Source organism: Maylandia zebra, linkage group LG3, assembly GCF_041146795.1.
Source record: "Maylandia zebra isolate NMK-2024a linkage group LG3, Mzebra_GT3a, whole genome shotgun sequence".
Lineage (NCBI taxonomy): Eukaryota > Metazoa > Chordata > Actinopteri > Cichliformes > Cichlidae > Maylandia > Maylandia zebra.
The window spans coordinates 46,487,845-46,505,323 of NC_135169.1; the positions used below are offsets into that span (position 1 = coordinate 46,487,845).

General features: G+C 37.9%; 2 protein-coding genes across 2 annotated transcripts; both read left to right on the top strand.

Annotated features, from left to right (window-relative positions):
• Positions 1-984: 984 nt before the first annotated feature.
• Positions 985-2,452, top strand: LOC111501190 (immunoglobulin kappa light chain-like). The gene is made up of 5 exons (XM_023154215.3): positions 985-1,103; positions 1,221-1,922; positions 2,020-2,142; positions 2,236-2,279; positions 2,366-2,452. Exons 1-5 carry the CDS (start codon positions 1,004-1,006, stop codon positions 2,450-2,452), a joined length of 1,056 nt encoding a protein of 351 aa, XP_023009983.2. The 5' UTR covers positions 985-1,003.
• A 10,748-nt stretch (positions 2,453-13,200) lies between these two features.
• Positions 13,201-15,251, top strand: LOC101470790 (immunoglobulin kappa light chain). The gene is made up of 5 exons (XM_023154207.3): positions 13,201-13,258; positions 13,381-14,082; positions 14,204-14,320; positions 14,409-14,452; positions 14,562-15,251. Exons 1-5 carry the CDS (start codon positions 13,201-13,203, stop codon positions 14,676-14,678), a joined length of 1,038 nt encoding a protein of 345 aa, XP_023009975.2. The 3' UTR covers positions 14,679-15,251.
• Positions 15,252-17,479: the final 2,228 nt, after the last annotated feature.

Below are 17,479 nucleotides of genomic sequence, written 5' to 3' on the forward strand. Positions count from 1 at the left end.
TCTGCTTACATCTTGTGAAATTCAGTTATGTATATTCACAAAGAGCAGTAAATGTCAGAGCAGCAGGAGCCCAGATCGACTGATCGCATTCTGTACACTAAGAAAATCTAATATAAATTACTGCTATGTGTGCAGCGAATCTGCATCGGGCAGTGTTTCATATTCATGACTTAAATCCATTTGCATTGGAAAATATATTTAAAAAGGATGATAATTTTTCACTACAAAAGTTCATGGACGAGTTGAAGGTATTACTGTTATACATGACCTGTATTTTTACATAGATGAAAATAGAACCTTCCCAAATTTAGGATTTTTTTTTTTTTACATGGTTACATTGGGCACTGATTATACTGGCGTTGGTGTATGTCGTATGTGATCAGCTATTGAACATGTGCATTTTATTCTATTAAGCCTGGTGAGCAGTTTTGTTCTGCTCTGTTTTTGCTTGTTTGATGTTTTTGTTTACATTTCAAAAGTGGAATTATTAAAAGAAATGTAAAAATACACTTAACAAAAAAATATTTCCATTTAACACTGTTTTCATAAAGCTGCTAAACACAATGTTTGAGAGCATGAATGTAATAAATTTTTGACATTGTGTTTTAGAACTGTAATCTTCTACAATCTTTCTCATTACTTTTACCATATTAACATTCAGATTTAGGACTTGATATTGCTTTATATGCACTATATGGATTCAAATATGGGGCCAACTAAACATTGCTGCAGGAGCTGCTCATCCATGGAAATACATGCCACAAAACTCCCAGTACGCATTTGTTCTGTCAGCATTCATGCTAGACGAGGATTGAAACTCTTCTTGATTATGTAGAGCATTAGCAACCTTCATGCACTATGCGCCGCTCAGGTCACACACTTTGTTCTCAATGTGTATCTCTCATCACGTTTTGACACTATGCTGTGAATGTGAAGCTCTTTCTTTGCATACAGTGTGACTTTAAATCAGCCAATCAAATACAGTCTTGCCCCTGAAGACACTATGAACAGAAAGATTCTTTCCATTCAAGTCACGGATTTGAACATGATGATATCTCCACCATCTGTTTTCTATTTGATGCTTTTGTTCTTTGGGGAAATGGGTGAGTTGTGTTTTTTCCTCAGTAACGTTTATCTTTTAGAGATCAAGGTCACTGTCAGTGATGTTCCTACGTGTTTCTAAATCAGTTGTCTTTGCTTTTTTCCTTCTATCATTTCAGCTCAGAAGAGTCATCAACTCTCATCTGTTCGTCAAGACAGAGTTTTTATATCCACTAATGTCGGGGAGAGTGTAACTTTGCAGTGTTTCTATGAAGGTGAAGTGGTAGCAAGGTTTTACTGGTATAAGCAAACCCTAGGCGAGAAGCCAAGACTCATTTCTAGCTTCTTTTCGTATCATAAAAATGGCACTTTTTATGATGAATGTGAGAACAATCCACGCTTCACACTGTCTACTGAAAAAGCTCAAAACCATTTGACGATAAAAAATCTTCAGGTTTCGGACTCAGCTACCTATTTCTGCGCGAGTAGCTTTTCGGTAAGTTTTGAATTTGCAGAAGGAATCACTGTGAGTGTTAAAGGTTCAGGTTTGAACAGCCGGCCTTTAATTCAGCAGTCTGCATCTGAGACCATCCAACCAGGAGGCTCTGTGACTCTGAACTGTACAGTACACACTGGGACCTGTGATGAAGAACACCGTGTTTACTGGTTCAGAGACTCTGAAGAGTCTCATTCAGGACTCATTTACAGCCATGGAGGCAGGAATGATGAGTGTGAGAGGAAACCAAAGACACACACAAACACCTGTGTGTACAGCCTGCCAATGAAGAACCTGGATGTTTCTCATGCTGGGATCTACTACTGTGCTGTTGCCTCGTGTGGATACATGCTTTTTGGAAACGGGACCAAGCTGGACTTTAAGGGTAAGTACAGTTAAGAAAAGTTTTTACTCCCACTTTGAAGTCAATATTTTAACAAAGTTGAAAACTCCGTAATGTCTCCTGCTGTTTGAATATGTAGACAAGCTGGACTCTCTTCTCTTGGCGTATGTCTTACATGGAGCAGTCGCATTCAATACAATCCTGATTGTATTTCTAATTTCCTCAATGAGTTTGAAGAAGATAAAACACTGTCTCTGCACAGGTAACTTGTGCTGTAATGTATGCATATATACAAGATGCATATACACTGAATTTCATGTTACTTTGATATCAAATCTATTCTTTGGCTTTCCAGAATCTCACAGAAGATTTTCAGATCTCACCATGACAAATGAAACGGTAATGTCTTCTTGGATTGATGGGAAATTGTGTTGTTGTTTTTCCCCCACTAACCACATTTGTGATTTTCATCTTTTCTTTACCAGGGCTATGAAAGTGCGAACAAGATCAACAACACAGGAAGACAGGGGGATGACACCTGGAGTGAATGTGTTTACTTCAGTGTAAATTAGTAAAACTAATGTTTCATCTGTGTTTAACAGAACAAGAGATCATGCTTTCTCATTTTAAAGTATATCATGGTAAAGTTTTCAAACATCTGTGATGACTGTAGAGTTTTGCATCAAAAAATTATTAAACAAACCTTTCAAAAGAAAATGAACACAAGTGGATTTCTGATATACACTCACTTGTCAGTTGGAGACAACTTTTTGCCTTCAGAGCTGCCTTTAACCTTATATGCTGTTTATATTCTAGGCCTTCACAAGACTCATAAATGTATACAACAGATTTTGAGCTACAGATCAATTAAAATGTATAAATACCCTGTCTGACATGAATAAATGTATGATTAATCCTAGTGTGTGGTGACTTTTACAGAAAGCTAAGCATGATGATTACAGGCGGACCACCACTGACCGCTTTCATGAGCTCAGAAACACAGACCTGGATTTTGAGTTTATTAAAATATATAAATAACAACAAAATCAGCTGAATGAAATGGTTTGAACAGTGTGTGATGGATAAAATCTACAGGGGACAAAATAAAAAATTAAGCTTGTTAAACACTTTACATTCAGACATTCTCATAGATGCTAATCTAACGTGTCTGTTTTATTAAACTGGACACAGTCAGACCAGCCATCCCCTCTCCATCACGCTCAGCTTCCTTTGCTAACATACTAAAGGAGGTACTAACAACTTTTTTACCCTCCAGCTTCTTTACATCAGACATGTTGGCCAAGGTGATTGGCAAGAAGAAACTCATCTGTTATGATGATGCCTCAGTTGCTAATGCTAATGCAACACAAAGCACAGATCATGGATCGAAAAACACTGGAAACAGAGCCATTCCCAGCTTGCCTAGCATGCTGGTGTCCCATCAGTTTACCTTGAATGACAAGTGGTTTTTGCACAATGAACATGCACAAACCACAAGAAAAAAGCTGCTGACCGCAGTCATTACAGTCAATTTTGAATGTATCACCATGAATATAGCGGAGATTTCATCAACAAATCTGACTATGGACAAATGATGGTAGAAATGTAAAAGATTGACAGGAGAGGAGCTGTATGACAGCGCTGCCTGAGATGAAAGGTGAAAGGTGAAAGACTGATTTTCTTTGGTACTTTTAATTTATGCCCATTTTTAGAGAAAAACATTTATGTTCAAACAATTTCATGTTCTGTTTTTTCATAAGATATAAAAACATAACAACCATAATAGTTTAATTATATTTTACCTAAAGTTGGAGAGAACATTCTATAAATGCTGTGATTTATTGAACAAAACCTTTTTAACTGCCATCTATAATAACCAATATCAGTTCAACATAGTGATGTTCGATTCGTGAACGAATCGTTCAATACTCGAGGATCACTTTACTGACTCGTGAATCATGATTCACAAGCCCAACTGACTCACTGACTCATCCCTGTTTCGGTTAGCAAACTAATTCGCTTAGTAGAAATATATCTAGCTTATAATTAAAATTGTGGGGGGGGGGGGAGACACACAACAGCCAGTTTCTTAACAAAAGCATTTCTGCTCTGAACTGGAAGAAAAAACCCTGAGTAGAAGCTCACATCAAGAAAATAGCTCCTCGGTTCACAGTAGCATCGCTCTGCTAACATGCTAACAGCACATTTGAGCTACTCACCGTTGTCACTACCCGATCCGTACCGGAAACCCGATCGGTACCCCGCATGCGCAAATCTTATGTCACTTCCTCTCTTTGCCAACATTGCGACATTTAATATATTTGAATGATACGGTTAGCGCCCAGTTAGCTCCTAGCATTTCTCAACAGCTCTGCCTCCTTTTCGACTGCCCGGGACATTTAAACAATGGACACCTCCGTATACAAACAAATTCATGCTTTTCTCCTCAACAGAGAGCGTCCCCCGATTGAACAACAGCGCCGTAAAATAAGAAGAATGTGTCACGTGAAGATTCATCAGCCGGATTAAGTGTTTACTGACAATTGACAGTGATAGCAGACATCATCATCACTATTCCAGTCAATCCTCTCCAAACAGACAAGCATAAACACACTCGACTATCACTAAATCAAATTTAACACACGTTTGTAATGACGCCAATTCAGTTTAAAATAGGGTTCATTCGCTCGGTCAGCAGGTGGCAGTATCCTCGTACACTGGGGAGTAAACTGCCATTAAACGAACAGAAGAAGAAGAAAACATCTGCACATGCGCGGTATGGATCGGGTAGACCCGATTTGTACGGTCCGACTTTGCACATGCGCAGTAAGGATCGGGGAGTCCCGATCCTTAAGTATCTTTTTATTTTTCGTTTTTTGTCTACATTGTACTGAAATGCTTCATTATTGCAAACATTTTAAGATATACTTATTATTCTTAATGTCTTAACAGATACTCTAACCCATAACTATCGTAAAATGCTACGACCGGAAGTAGACACCTTTCGTGCATGCGGGGTACCGATCGGGTTTCCGGTACGGATCAGGTAGTGACAACCCCCTCCCTTCCTGTGTTGAATCGTAAGCATAAGCAAATCACTCAGGACTCGCTCACCCCCTCCCTCCTGTGCTGAATCATAGAGCGAACGAATCACTCAGGACTCGCTCACCCCCTCCCTCCTGTGCTGAATCATAGAGCGAACGAACAAATCACTCACTCACTCACCCCCTCCCTCCTGGCTCACAGCGTCTTCTTCTTCTTGGTTGGCAACCAATGTTAAGGCGCATTACCGCCCCCTGGCTCACAGCTCAGTGGACATTTAGATGAGAAAATATATATTTAACACATTTAAGGAAAATACTAATAAAATAAAAATAAACAAAATAAATGTTTATTAAGCAATTTTGATAGGAAATTGCTTAATTTTAGAAATGTTTTTGCTCTTTTTTGCTCTATAAAATAGTTGGGGTTTTTTTTAAGAATCATTCATCTTAGCAGTGGGATTTACATGAAAAGAGAAACAAATTAAGTTTGAGTGAAAATGTAAATTTTTTGCACTCTCTGTAAATCCCACTGCTAAGATGAATGATTTTCAGTGAATCAAATGACTCAAAAAACCCGATTCACTTTGGTGAGTGACTCATTAAAACTCGATTCAGTAAAAAGAATCAAATTTACCATCACTAGTTCAACATTAGTTAGAGAAAACAAACTGTTTGCTTATAGTTATCTAGTCTGTGCATTTAAAACAGCTGTGGGAAATCTGTGTTTGGGATTTGCAAATACTTCCCACATCATTATTACTATTATTATCATTGTTGTTGTTGTTCACAATTAAGTGTAGTCCATTAATAATAGCTATAGCCAATACCTACAAACAGAATGGCATTTGGCTGGGAAGTAAACTCCAGATGTTGGCTTCCATTAACATTCTCACCACAACTGAAAGACTGTCATCTCAGATATAAAGATGAAGGCTTGGGTAGCTCTCTGAGGGACCAGAGTGAGATGAGGATGGGGAAGAAGAAGAGCACATAAATGTAAAGCACACAGAATAGAAGCTGACTGACTCACAGAAAGTGGTCCAAAAAATATTGGACTACAGTAATAATGTCAGTATTGAATAAGAAGAACAGACTAACATCCAAATATCCACGAATTGCTGCAGTGCAACAATCCCACCAATAACCAGTGACTGCACGAAGATCAGTAAAGCACACTGCAATGAAACTGACAGACTCATTGAAGGTGGGATAGAAAGTGATTGGGCTGGGATTTGCAACAGTCCCAGTATATGTTATTGGCGTCTGCCATTTTACTTCTTTTTCACCGACTAAAAGACCATTCATACTTCAAAGCGACTGGCTCAGTTGTGTGCTGTGTCTCTATTCAGATTTTCAAAATTTTGTACTGTCTATTGGCTTAATGGCAGATTTGACACACTCTGTTCTCTCTTGTATGTTGATAGTTGTGAGTTCAAATGCAGCATAAAACATCTTTCACCATGCCGTCTTTCTTTTTGTGTGTTATGTTGTGTATTACATATCAACACAGTTTTTAGAAATCTTTTTTTCTCTCCTTATAATCTAAAGCACAAACTGTCATTTCCCCATGTACACAATTATTTCATGCTGCAGAGGCACTGCTTTACTACAACAAGGTAAATGACCCTGAACAGTGAAGGCGACTACACTTTGAATACAAATCAAAGGTGGCATCAAGAGAGGTTGAAGTCAAACAGAGTTGTAAGGAGAAAAAGTAAAACAATGAATTCCTCTGTGATTTAGTTGAAATGGAATTATGCTAAAATGAATGTTCATGTGAGAATGTGCTGAAGACAAATCTAATTGAAGTAGTGATGAAAAAAGGGATGAAACTATTTTCAATTTTAAACTTTGTTTTAAAACATGTAAGTGGGGAAATAGAGAGAGAGAATGATAGGGTTTGGCTGGACAGCAGAAGATTTCATATAAACAACGTGATTGTCTATCTAGATAAGGGGGAGAGGTGTGTGGGCTCTTGACAGAGCATACATTAAAGCAACCATAGACATTCTTGAACGGTTCCCTGCGCCTTCTGTAAGATGAGCAGTTGGAAATTCCAGCAGAGATGACAGTGGGATCATTCGCTGCCCAGATGGAGGATTTCCAAATTGGACTTTGGCTCTGCTCATCATCATCATTGGTGTTTTGGATTGTATTTCTGAGAAGAATTTGTACTTTCATTGCTTACATGGTGGATTGCAGCTTCCCAAGCTTCTCGCAGCCTTTCCCAACTATGTGAAGATTTTGGATCCCACTGTATTCCTGAAGGGCTAAATATCCACAAAGTCCTGTTTTCCTGTTAGATTATTTTGTTTAACATTGAACGATGAGATAAAATACATCTCTAGTGCTCTCTCCTCCAAGCTTGCGCCAAGTAAAAGTAAAAATGTGAATCTTATGAATCCTATACCAGCCCTTTAAAAATAACAGTCCCATGGCCATACAAATCCAGGCCTCTAAAATCAGCCCAGAAATTCCAAGGACCACGACTGAGAGGGGAGTTCCTGCTAATGGGTGTGGCTTATCAGATGAAACAGGGAAGACACACCTGGACTTCTAGGCAGTGAGAACTGGGCGAGTCCTCTCACCCACACCAGTTCCATCTGAACTCTGCATTGCCTTGGCTAGTACTCATACGGTCAGAGGATGGGATGCTTTAAACAGAGAGCCGACACAGGCATGTTGCATTGGGGTGCTGGTTCTGCAGATCTACACTACACTGTAAAAAAAAAATCCTAAAAAAACAGTAATATTCCGGAAGCTTGGGCACCAAAATAATACCAGAAAATAACAGAAAATAACTTTCTCATAAAAATACGGTTATTTTCAGTAATGACAATACAGTTTGTTGCCCTAATTTTACATGGGATTTTGCCTTTTTCAGGTTCTTTTAAACATTAAATTAGGAACATTTTAATGTGATTAAACAATGAAATTACCTATAAACAAGGTCAATGAATGCGGCAACATGAATAATAATACTTAAATGTACAGAAATATACAGTTAACAGTTGGTTTAAATAATAATGGATTGCTTGCCCTGGGACAGACTGACAGAGGCGAGGCTGCCATAACGCACCATCAGCCCCTCTGGCCATCACTAGTAGGCGGTAGGTGAAGTGTCTTGACCAAGGACGCAACGACCGAGAGGGTCCGAGCCGGGGCTCGAACCAGCAACCTTCTGATTACAAGATGAACTGCCAACTCTTGAGCTACGATCGCCCTAAATAACAATAATAATAATAATTATTTGATGTAAAAAAAGTTACAATCATGTAATCATCAGTTAGAATCATGTTATATATTTTTCCATAGCATTTCATTTCAATTTAACACTTCAATCTTTGAAATAATGGACAAATATTTGTGAAATTATGATACATTCGTGAATGTATTTTAACAATCTAAATATGCATATGTACAGACAAATACATTTAAAAAACAAGAAAATTGTTTTTTGATTTTATGTTAATTTACATTTGAAATGTAAAATCACAGTTTCTTTATGTAATTTTAATGATATTCTAAAAAAACAGAACAAAACTGTAAAATACACAGTAAAATACTTTTATATTTTTATATTATATATATTTTTCTTTGTGCTATTTACTATAGTAAATAGCACAAAGAAAAAACCACAGGATCATACAGTGACATTTCCCAAATGGCACTTTTTCAGTTCCTCGTTCTAATTTCTTTCTTTGACTCATCTCCTAACATCTAGCAGTACTATACTCACTGTTTTAGAGTAATGTCAATTAATATAATATTTGACAAATGCATCAAAGATCGGAAAAAAAAAATTGATAAAATTGGTCATCATGAATAACTGTGGATAAATATGATTTATATTGCTGGAACCAGTATGGATTTATTTTTAACCCTGTTAAAAATAAGCTGGTTTTAAGATACACAAAATATTGCAGGTTAAAGCGTGAAATATTTTGCATTTTTCAAGGAAATGAAGAACTGAAAAAAATTCTAAATCTCTTAAATGCATTTAAAAATAACCTTCAGTTTACTTATGAATAGAATAAAGAAACTGTACACTTCCTTGATATGTAGGTTACATGTCGTTAGCTTCATAGCATAAGTGCCTAAGTCATTTTTTGGTCAAATTGAGATTTTTGCCTAACTTTACTCCCCTACCACTGCTGCATCATCCTGTCCGTCTGCCTATGTCATTGGCCAATCACAACACTCATAAGAGTCAAAAAACATACTTGCCTAAGTCATTCATTTGACTTAGGCAGTTTTACCATTGGACTTAGGCAGTTTTGCTACAATCAATTTGACTTAGGCAGTTTTGATGTATGCAAAATGGCTGATAAGAAGAAGAGGTTGACCGCAAGTGAAGCCCTTGCTCTTCTTTTTGATTCATTTACATCTGGTAAAAGTTCATATTTTTTTAGTTTTTTGGTCACTAAATGTATTTTCATTCAATCAAAGAGGTTATGACCATGTTAAAAGATTACTTTTTTGTTGCAAACAAAGTATGATGGCTAGCTAACATTAGCGTTAGTAGTGTAGCATTAGCATAGTAATGTAGTACAAGCTAGCAGCTAGCTAACAGCAGCATGCTACCAGAGTAAATCTTTGGCAATTTCAAAGGCAATTTGAGCATTTTCAGCAAGTTTGCAAATTATATTATGTTTCAAACATTTGCTTTTTATTAGGAGGAGAGTCTAAGGACGGGGGACGCCCTGGGTTCATTGTTAATTGTTAAATTGGACTTTATATTGACTGTGTTCAAATGACTGATACTGGTTGAACTCTATTGCCAGTAATATTCATGTAGCCCTTTGAGGCGACTGTTGTTGTGATTTTGGGCTATACAAAAATAAATTGATTTGATTTGATATTAATAGTACAAATTGATTTTTTTTTTTTTTTTACATAGCAGACATTTTGACTACACAAGTAGATTTAGATGTCATCTTGATTTACCATTTTAAGATACTCCAACAGCATTTTATTTTCTGTTGTATCATCAGGAAAGGAAGTTGATGTGAACTTAGAGGAGTTGGTGGATATAGATGAGGGAGAAGGAGGAAATTATGTTGATATGGGGCAACAGACTGATAAGCAGCCAGAGGAAGGAGAGGAAGATGAAGGAGAGGAAAAGAAAGGGGAAGGAGAGGAAGATGAAGGAGAAGAAAAGGAAGGGGAAGGAGAGGAAAAGGAAGGAGAAGGAGAGGAAGATGAAGGAGAGGAAAAGAAAGGGGAAGGAGACGAAGATGAAGGAGAAGAAAAGGAAGGGGAAGGAGAGGAAAAGGAAGGAGAAGGAGAGGAAGATGAAGGAGAGGAAAAGAAAGTGGAAGGAGACGAAGATGAAGGGGAGGAAGAGGAAGGAGGGGAGGTGGAAGCAGAGGAAGAGGAAGCCAGTCCAACCCCCAGCACTTCTGCTGTTCGTCACAAGCGTCCACTGCCCCATACGTGGAAGAAAAATGTCATCAAAGAAAAGCGTCTGAAGGGAGAGAATTACAAGAATACAATGGGACAGGAGAGACCACCAAAGGCCATGGGCCCACCATGCACATCACAGCACTGCTTCAAGTCAACGAAAAGAAGTTGTGAGCTACTGACTGAAGTTGAGAGAAGAGGAATCTTCAACAATTTCTGGTCCATGCCTTCCTGGGAGACACGCAAGGTGTATATCCAGACTGTTGTTGAAAATGTGCCCATAAAACAGAAGAAAGGTGGTGTTGATTCAAGGAGAACAACATCTCTGCTATACCACCTGCAACTCTCAGATAGATGCAAAATACCTGTGTGCAAAAATCTTTTCTGTTCCACACTTGGTATTGCCCTGAGAACCATTGGATCATGGTTAACTGCAGGCATGAAACCCAACACTCATACCCAGCCCAACCCCAAGATCAATAAGACTGGTCCTCATATGCCAATATCAGATGGAGACCAGGCCTTCCTGAAAGAGTGGCTCTCTGGAATACCTACAGTCCCATCCCATTACTGCCGCCAGGTTCCCTCTTATCAGAACAAGAAGTTCCTGGAGCCAGGAACCGTTTTGAGAGAGCTTCACAAGGAATACCAGAATGCTGCCAATGAGAATGGAAAGCGTGCTGTGAGTGAGACATACTTTCGGAAGGTTTTTGGAGAGCAGGATTACTCTGTGTTCATTCCAAAAAAAGACCAATGTGACATCTGTGTAAGCGCCAAGGTAGGAAATACAGATGAGGATGCTCTTGCTACACACTTGAGATTGAAGAGTCAGGCTCAAGCTGAAAAGGCTGCAGACAAAAATGAATCCAGTGACACACTTTCAGTGTGGACAATGGACCTTCAACGCGTTCTTCTTTGCCCCCAGACAAAAGCAAGTACAATGTACTACAAAACTAAATTACAGATGCACAACTTTACCTGCTTCAACATGAACAACAGAGATGGGTACTGTTATGCTTGGGAAGAACATGAAGGCTCCCTCAGCAGTGAGGTTTTTGCACATCTGCAGTCCAACCACTTTGAGTCTGTCCTACAGGCCAACAGAAACATTGAGAAAGTCATTGTCTGGAGTGATGGCTGCGGGTATCAGAACCGGTGTGCTACCATCAGCAACGCCTACCTTTACCTGGCCATGAAGCATGGTGTCAGCATTGAGCAGAAATTTCTAGTTGCAGGCCACACACAGATGGAGTGTGACTCCATGCACAGTCTAATTGAACGGCGCATTGTGCAAGACGTTTACACTCCACGAGATTACGTTGTCATCTTTGAGGCTGCACGCATTAATCCATCCCCATACAGGGTGACTCAACTATACCACAATGACTTCATGAAGTTATCTGGCACCTATGTCACCAATATTCGACCCGGCAAAAAAGTTGGGGACCCCACAGTCCATGACCTCCGGGCTTTGCAGTACTTGACTGATGGACGGATCAGGTACAAGCTGGATTTTGAATCTGACTGGGAAAACCTGCCTCGGCGCATCAGCATACCCGACAACAAGCCATTCAAGTGGATCCCACTCTTTCCTGCTCAGTTGCCCATCACCCTGAGGAAATACAGTGACTTACAGTCAATGAAAAATGTACTACCAAGAGTGGCCCACAAGTACTATGATGATCTTCCTCATCAGTAGTATACATAGCCTACCAAATAGTACACACACACACACGCACGCACACACACACACACACACACACACACACACACACACACACGCACACACACACACCCGCACACGAAGAGAAAGAGAGAGAAGAGAGAGACAAACACACACAGACAGATACAAACACACATAGACACACGCACACCTCTTTTATGAGCCTACAGGCCTCCTCTGCAAATTAATGGGTGGGTGAGGTGAAGTGAGTAAGTCTCCTTACTCTAGCTGCCATTTTGTGATTAAAATTGAAAAGTTACAGTGTGTTATGGTTACATTATAGTATGTCATGTTCATTTTATAGTTTGAAGAAAAACTGCCTAAGTCATAGGCATAATCTGCCTAAGTCACTTTTATTAGACAAAAGAAATGATGTTGGGTTTTGTTCTTTTTCCATACTTTTCCTCACATATACTTAAATGTTCTGTGAAAATATCAATTAAAAATATGCATGTGATATTTAGAAAATTAGTTTTTTCTTGTTTTCCGAAAACACAAAAAAATGACTTGGGCAATTATGCTATCAAGCTAACGATGTAAGAGTGGCGAATTGATCACTTTCTTATATAGTAAAGATGGTGATAGAAATACATTATTTTTAGCCACTAGTGCAAATCCAAAGTCACTTCAGACATGCTTATCTGAAAGTTTCCTTATGCTCTTATTTGATCCAAGGTGTTTTTTGTTTAATATGCATTTTTTTCCCCAATGAACATGTAAGAACATGCACATAGAAAAGGGTAAAGATTATAAGTTTAGGCAGTGGCGAAGGAAATTGGTACTGCCAGCAGTGTCCTTCACCACTGAGCTATTTGTTGTACAAACAACCCTTACACTAAGTTGAAGTCTCTACATAATTCCTGTACTAGACTAGATATTAAAAAATAATATTTAGATCAGTGAGATCCGTGAAGTGCAATCCGAGTAAGACTGAGTGGTCAGTTAAATTTCAATAACTTGAAGTTCAGTGGAAAGTTCAAGAGCCACTTTGTTCTCCATGTGAATCTCATCACGTTTTGACACTATGCTGTGAATGTGAAGCTGTTTCCTTGCATACAGTGTGACTTTAAATCAGCCAATCAAATACAGTCTTGCCCCTGAAGACACTATGAACAGAAAGATTCTTTCCATTCAAGTCACAGATTTGAACATGATGATATCTCCACCATCTGTTTTCTATTTGATGCTTTTGTTCTATGGGGAAATGAGTGAGTTGTGTTTTTTCCTCAGTAACTTTTATCTTTTAGAGATTAAGGTCACTCAGTGACATGAGTTCTACTTTTTTTAAATCAGTTTTCTTTGTTTTGTTTTTTTCCTTCTATCATTTCAGCTCAGAAGAGTCATCAACTCTCGTCTGTTCGTCAAGACAGAGTTTTTATATCCACTAATGTCGGGGAGAGTGTAACTTTGCAGTGTTTCTATAAAGGTGAAGTGGTAGCAAGGTTTTACTGGTATAAGCAAACACTGGGAGAGAAGCCAAGGCTCATTTCTAGCTTCTATTCGTATGATAAAAATGGCACTTTCTATGATGAATGTGAGAACAATCCACGCTTCACACTGTCTACTGAAAAAGCTCAAAACCATTTGACGATAAAAAATCTTCAGGTTTCGGACTCAGCTACCTATTTCTGCGCGAGTAGCTTTTCGGTAAGTTTTGAATTTGCAGAAGGAATCACTGTGAGTGTTAAAGGTTCAGGTTTGAACAGCCGGCCTTTAATTCAGCAGTCTGCATCTAAGACCATCCAACCAGGAGGCTCTGTGACTCTGAACTGCACAGTACACACTGGGACCTGTGATGAAGAACACAGTGTTTACTGGTTCAGAGACTCTGAAGAGTCTCATTCAGGACTCATTTACAGCCATGGAGGCAGGAATGATGAGTGTGAGAGGAAACCAAAGACACACACAAACACCTGTGTGTACAGCCTGCCAATGAAGAACCTGGATGTTTCTCATGCTGGGATCTACTACTGTGCTGTTGCCTCATGTGGATACATGCTTTTTGGAAATGGGACCGAGCTGGATTTTGGGTGTGAGTAGAAGCTTAGCACACATTTCTTTTACTGATGAATAGTTCTGTTTACAATTAAAATGTTATTACAAATTGGAAAAGCTGCTAACATAATATCTTATTGTCATATTTGTTACTGCAGCTCAGGAGACTTGTCTTCTCTCTGTGTATTTCTTAATTGCTGCCTTGGCATTCACCACAATCCTGATCTTTATACTGGCTTTCTTAATTTATGGTATAAGCAGATGGCAGTGTACAGGTAAATGTTGCTGTTCATATACTATTTATATAAAATTACCATCCAGTATGGTTGAAATATGATTTGTGTGTCTGTCTGTTTGTTTCAGGGTCTAATGCAAAATTTTCAGCTTCCTCTATAACAAACACAGAGGTAGAATAATACAATTCTAAATCATTTTGTTATTATGACAAATATCTGTCATTTTTAAAATTTTATAACATGTGCCATATTGTGATTTGTGGATTTATTTCATTATCAGAATTGTGAACCTGAAGAAACCCTTCATTATGCTGCTTTGAGGGTAAAAAAGACCAGCAGATCTACAAGAAAAAGAGAGAATCCAGAGGATAAATGTCTGTATTCTACTATCAAATAATAAAACTTTACATGTTTACTTCTGTGTAATAGGGCTTAAGCGTAGCAGTATCATGTGTACTTTTGTCTCAAATATGACTTGTTTAAAAGTACATTGGTTGCTGTATTTCTCTTCTTTTTCTCATTTATTGCTAATATAAATTACAACTGAAAAGTTGATTATAACATCGCAATATTTGCTGAATGTCCAAACATTAAATGCTTGTTTTCTTTTTTTATTCACAGAGTCTATATTTCCTAATTGGCTGATAAATTATTGACATACTAAAACGGTATCATTTTAATATGAAATTTGTTATGTCAATATCCAGTATTTGCTACATACATAAATATATGTAACAAATACTCTTGGGCAAGATACTAATGCCAAGTTGCTCCCCAATGCATTCACTGAAGTATGAATGTGTGTGAATGTTAAATAGAAATCATTTACATTGTGTAAATGTGTGAATATGGCAAGTTGTGTAAAGTGCTTTGAGTGTTCAGTTAGAGTTGTATCAAGTTGTACAGAATATCATTACAGTTCATGTCAAAGACAAACAGTTTCTATTAAAGTGTTGATCTGAGCAACCGACATTAAGTTGTTGATTTCCACAAGTTTTATACTTATTATAATAATAATGATAATATTTGTATAAGTATGAGTATTATAATATTTGACAAAAAAATACTTAAGTATTTGAAGTTTTTGTTAGTTTTATCACTGATTTTGATCATTCTATTATAGATCGTAAAATTAAAATTAGAATAGAATAAATAAACGGTATACCAACACCACACCTAACACATCTGAGGATGTTATTTTTACAGAAGAACATTATGAAAAGTTCAAAATTGATTTTGAATAATGTGTGGAATTTGTTTCACAATAAATGTTCTGTTTTTATACCATCTTTATTTTATTTGCAACTATCTGAATGGCTTTATTTTAAAACTGACCTTACAGCTGGTTTTAAAATGTTAAATGATTATTATAAAACGACGACAGTCAGGATTTATCATCTCATCCACATCTGCCTGACTATTAACCCGGCAGCTTCTCTTCTGCAATGCACGCCGTTCTGCCTCAGTCGACAGCTTCACCTCCTCGGCTCTTCTGCTCAGGCCTGAAACTGTCAAATTTTGATCATTCTGCTCTAGATTACCAAGTCCGGAATCGTAATTAATATGTGATGGGAACACTACCACAAAGGTAACGGTTGACGCAAAAATATAAATGCTGCTCAGTCTGTGGCTTTTAGTCAGACTCTTGGAAACCCCGGGCGAGCATGTACTAAAAAAGTACCTAGTACACAGCAAATCCAGTATACACAAATTAACACTGTCAGCTTTGATTTCAACACTATTAAAGTGTCTATATGGGTCCACACCAAAGAGTGTGAATTTAACTCTTTTTGGAGAGTTGGTATCTTAACTCAGATTTAGTGTTAAATACCAAATCTGTCTGGAGTTGATAATTTAACACTTATCAATGCTAACTAGGTGTTAAGAGTTTAGATATCAAGTCTCACAGAGTATTTTATTTTAACTACATAAGAGTTATCTTCTAATTAATTCTAAAATGTTTAAATTTTACTCTTCTGAACTTTCAGAAATTCCTTGGGAAATACACATTTATTAAAAAGAGCCAATGTTTTTCTGAAAAACATTTATTTTGAACTGTGAACCTCAATTTTCAATCATTTTCTAAAACATGGAACAGTGTACATGCTCTCATTGGAATATTGTTTATCAAAGGGTCTGACATAGGTGTGCTGGTCAATGCAAATGACAGCATGTTCATTACTCTTTTCTTCAATACAATATGCATGTCCTCCATTCATCACTTTGTGGAACTTTAACGTACTTCTGCTCGCCCCCATATTCCATCTTCGTAAGCACATCCTGTGTGGAGATGCAGTCAAAATTAGTTGTGCAGTAATTAATTGCAGCACAGTTTAAAAAAAAGGTTAAAAAACACCTGTTTGCTCAGTTTTTGTGGGACGTTTTCAGGCTTGCGCCATAGTTCTATGCCAACATTTCACGATCTCAACATAGTTTTAGGTGTACTGGACTGAATATTCATATATAAGCATTTTTAACACTATTGTATTTGCCCCCAAACAATACATTTCAGCTAGCTAAAACAGGCTATTATGCTATCACCGAGCAACGTGGCTGTACCTTTCACACAGCTTTGTCTCACAGCCTGCCCACCATCACCACGACTATAGGGTGATGGTGTCCTGACGCAGCAAGGCACAGAAACTTTAAGGTGTGAGGATAACCTAGAGGAAAACGTGTGGTGTGTTTGTGTTATTTTAATGCTCTTATCATTACAGGGAGAAGCCTGCTGCAGAAGGCAAAGTATGAGTTAGGCACGGGAAGAAAGACCAATAGGAAGGCCGAGTTTAAACCACGGCAGCGCCACAACGTTTTTAAACTAATCCCAGGTGGTCAAAATAACCAACTATTTTATGTGAGTCAAAGAATAGAAGATAGATAGAGTTGAGTTTGAAATTAGTAATGACAGGACCACTTTAATGTTAGTGCCACACAGTGTCAAATCTGAAACAAAGCAAACCAGATGAGCGTCGTAGTTTTCTTTCTCTAAATGGAAACTGAAGCAAATCTTCAAAGAAAGCACGACCCATTTTACGTCCACAACGTTGCACAACCAAGGATGTCTGTGGTTTTTCATTTTTCAAGCGCTAAACATGACAGCGATGAGCATGTTTCCTTTACGGGACATTACACATATTCTGTGGTTGGCCGGTCACATGAAATTTCCTCTTTGAAGAGCAGAAAAATTATTTTACCATA

Excerpts from the sequence above, each read along its gene's own strand:
- LOC101470790 (XM_023154207.3), top strand. The coding sequence starts at position 13,201 with ATGATGATATCTCCACCATCTGTTTTCTATTTGATGCTTTTGTTCTAT. Across the intron at positions 14,321-14,408 it reads AAGCAGATGGCAGTGTACAG|GGTCTAATGCAAAATTTTCA; the intron begins GTAAATGTTGCT and ends TGTTTGTTTCAG. Across the intron at positions 14,453-14,561 it reads CCTCTATAACAAACACAGAG|AATTGTGAACCTGAAGAAAC; the intron begins GTAGAATAATAC and ends TTTCATTATCAG.
- LOC111501190 (XM_023154215.3), top strand. The coding sequence starts at position 1,004 with ATGAACAGAAAGATTCTTTCCATTCAAGTCACGGATTTGAACATGATG. Across the intron at positions 1,923-2,019 it reads GACCAAGCTGGACTTTAAGG|ACAAGCTGGACTCTCTTCTC; the intron begins GTAAGTACAGTT and ends TTGAATATGTAG. Across the intron at positions 2,143-2,235 it reads AAAACACTGTCTCTGCACAG|AATCTCACAGAAGATTTTCA; the intron begins GTAACTTGTGCT and ends TTGGCTTTCCAG.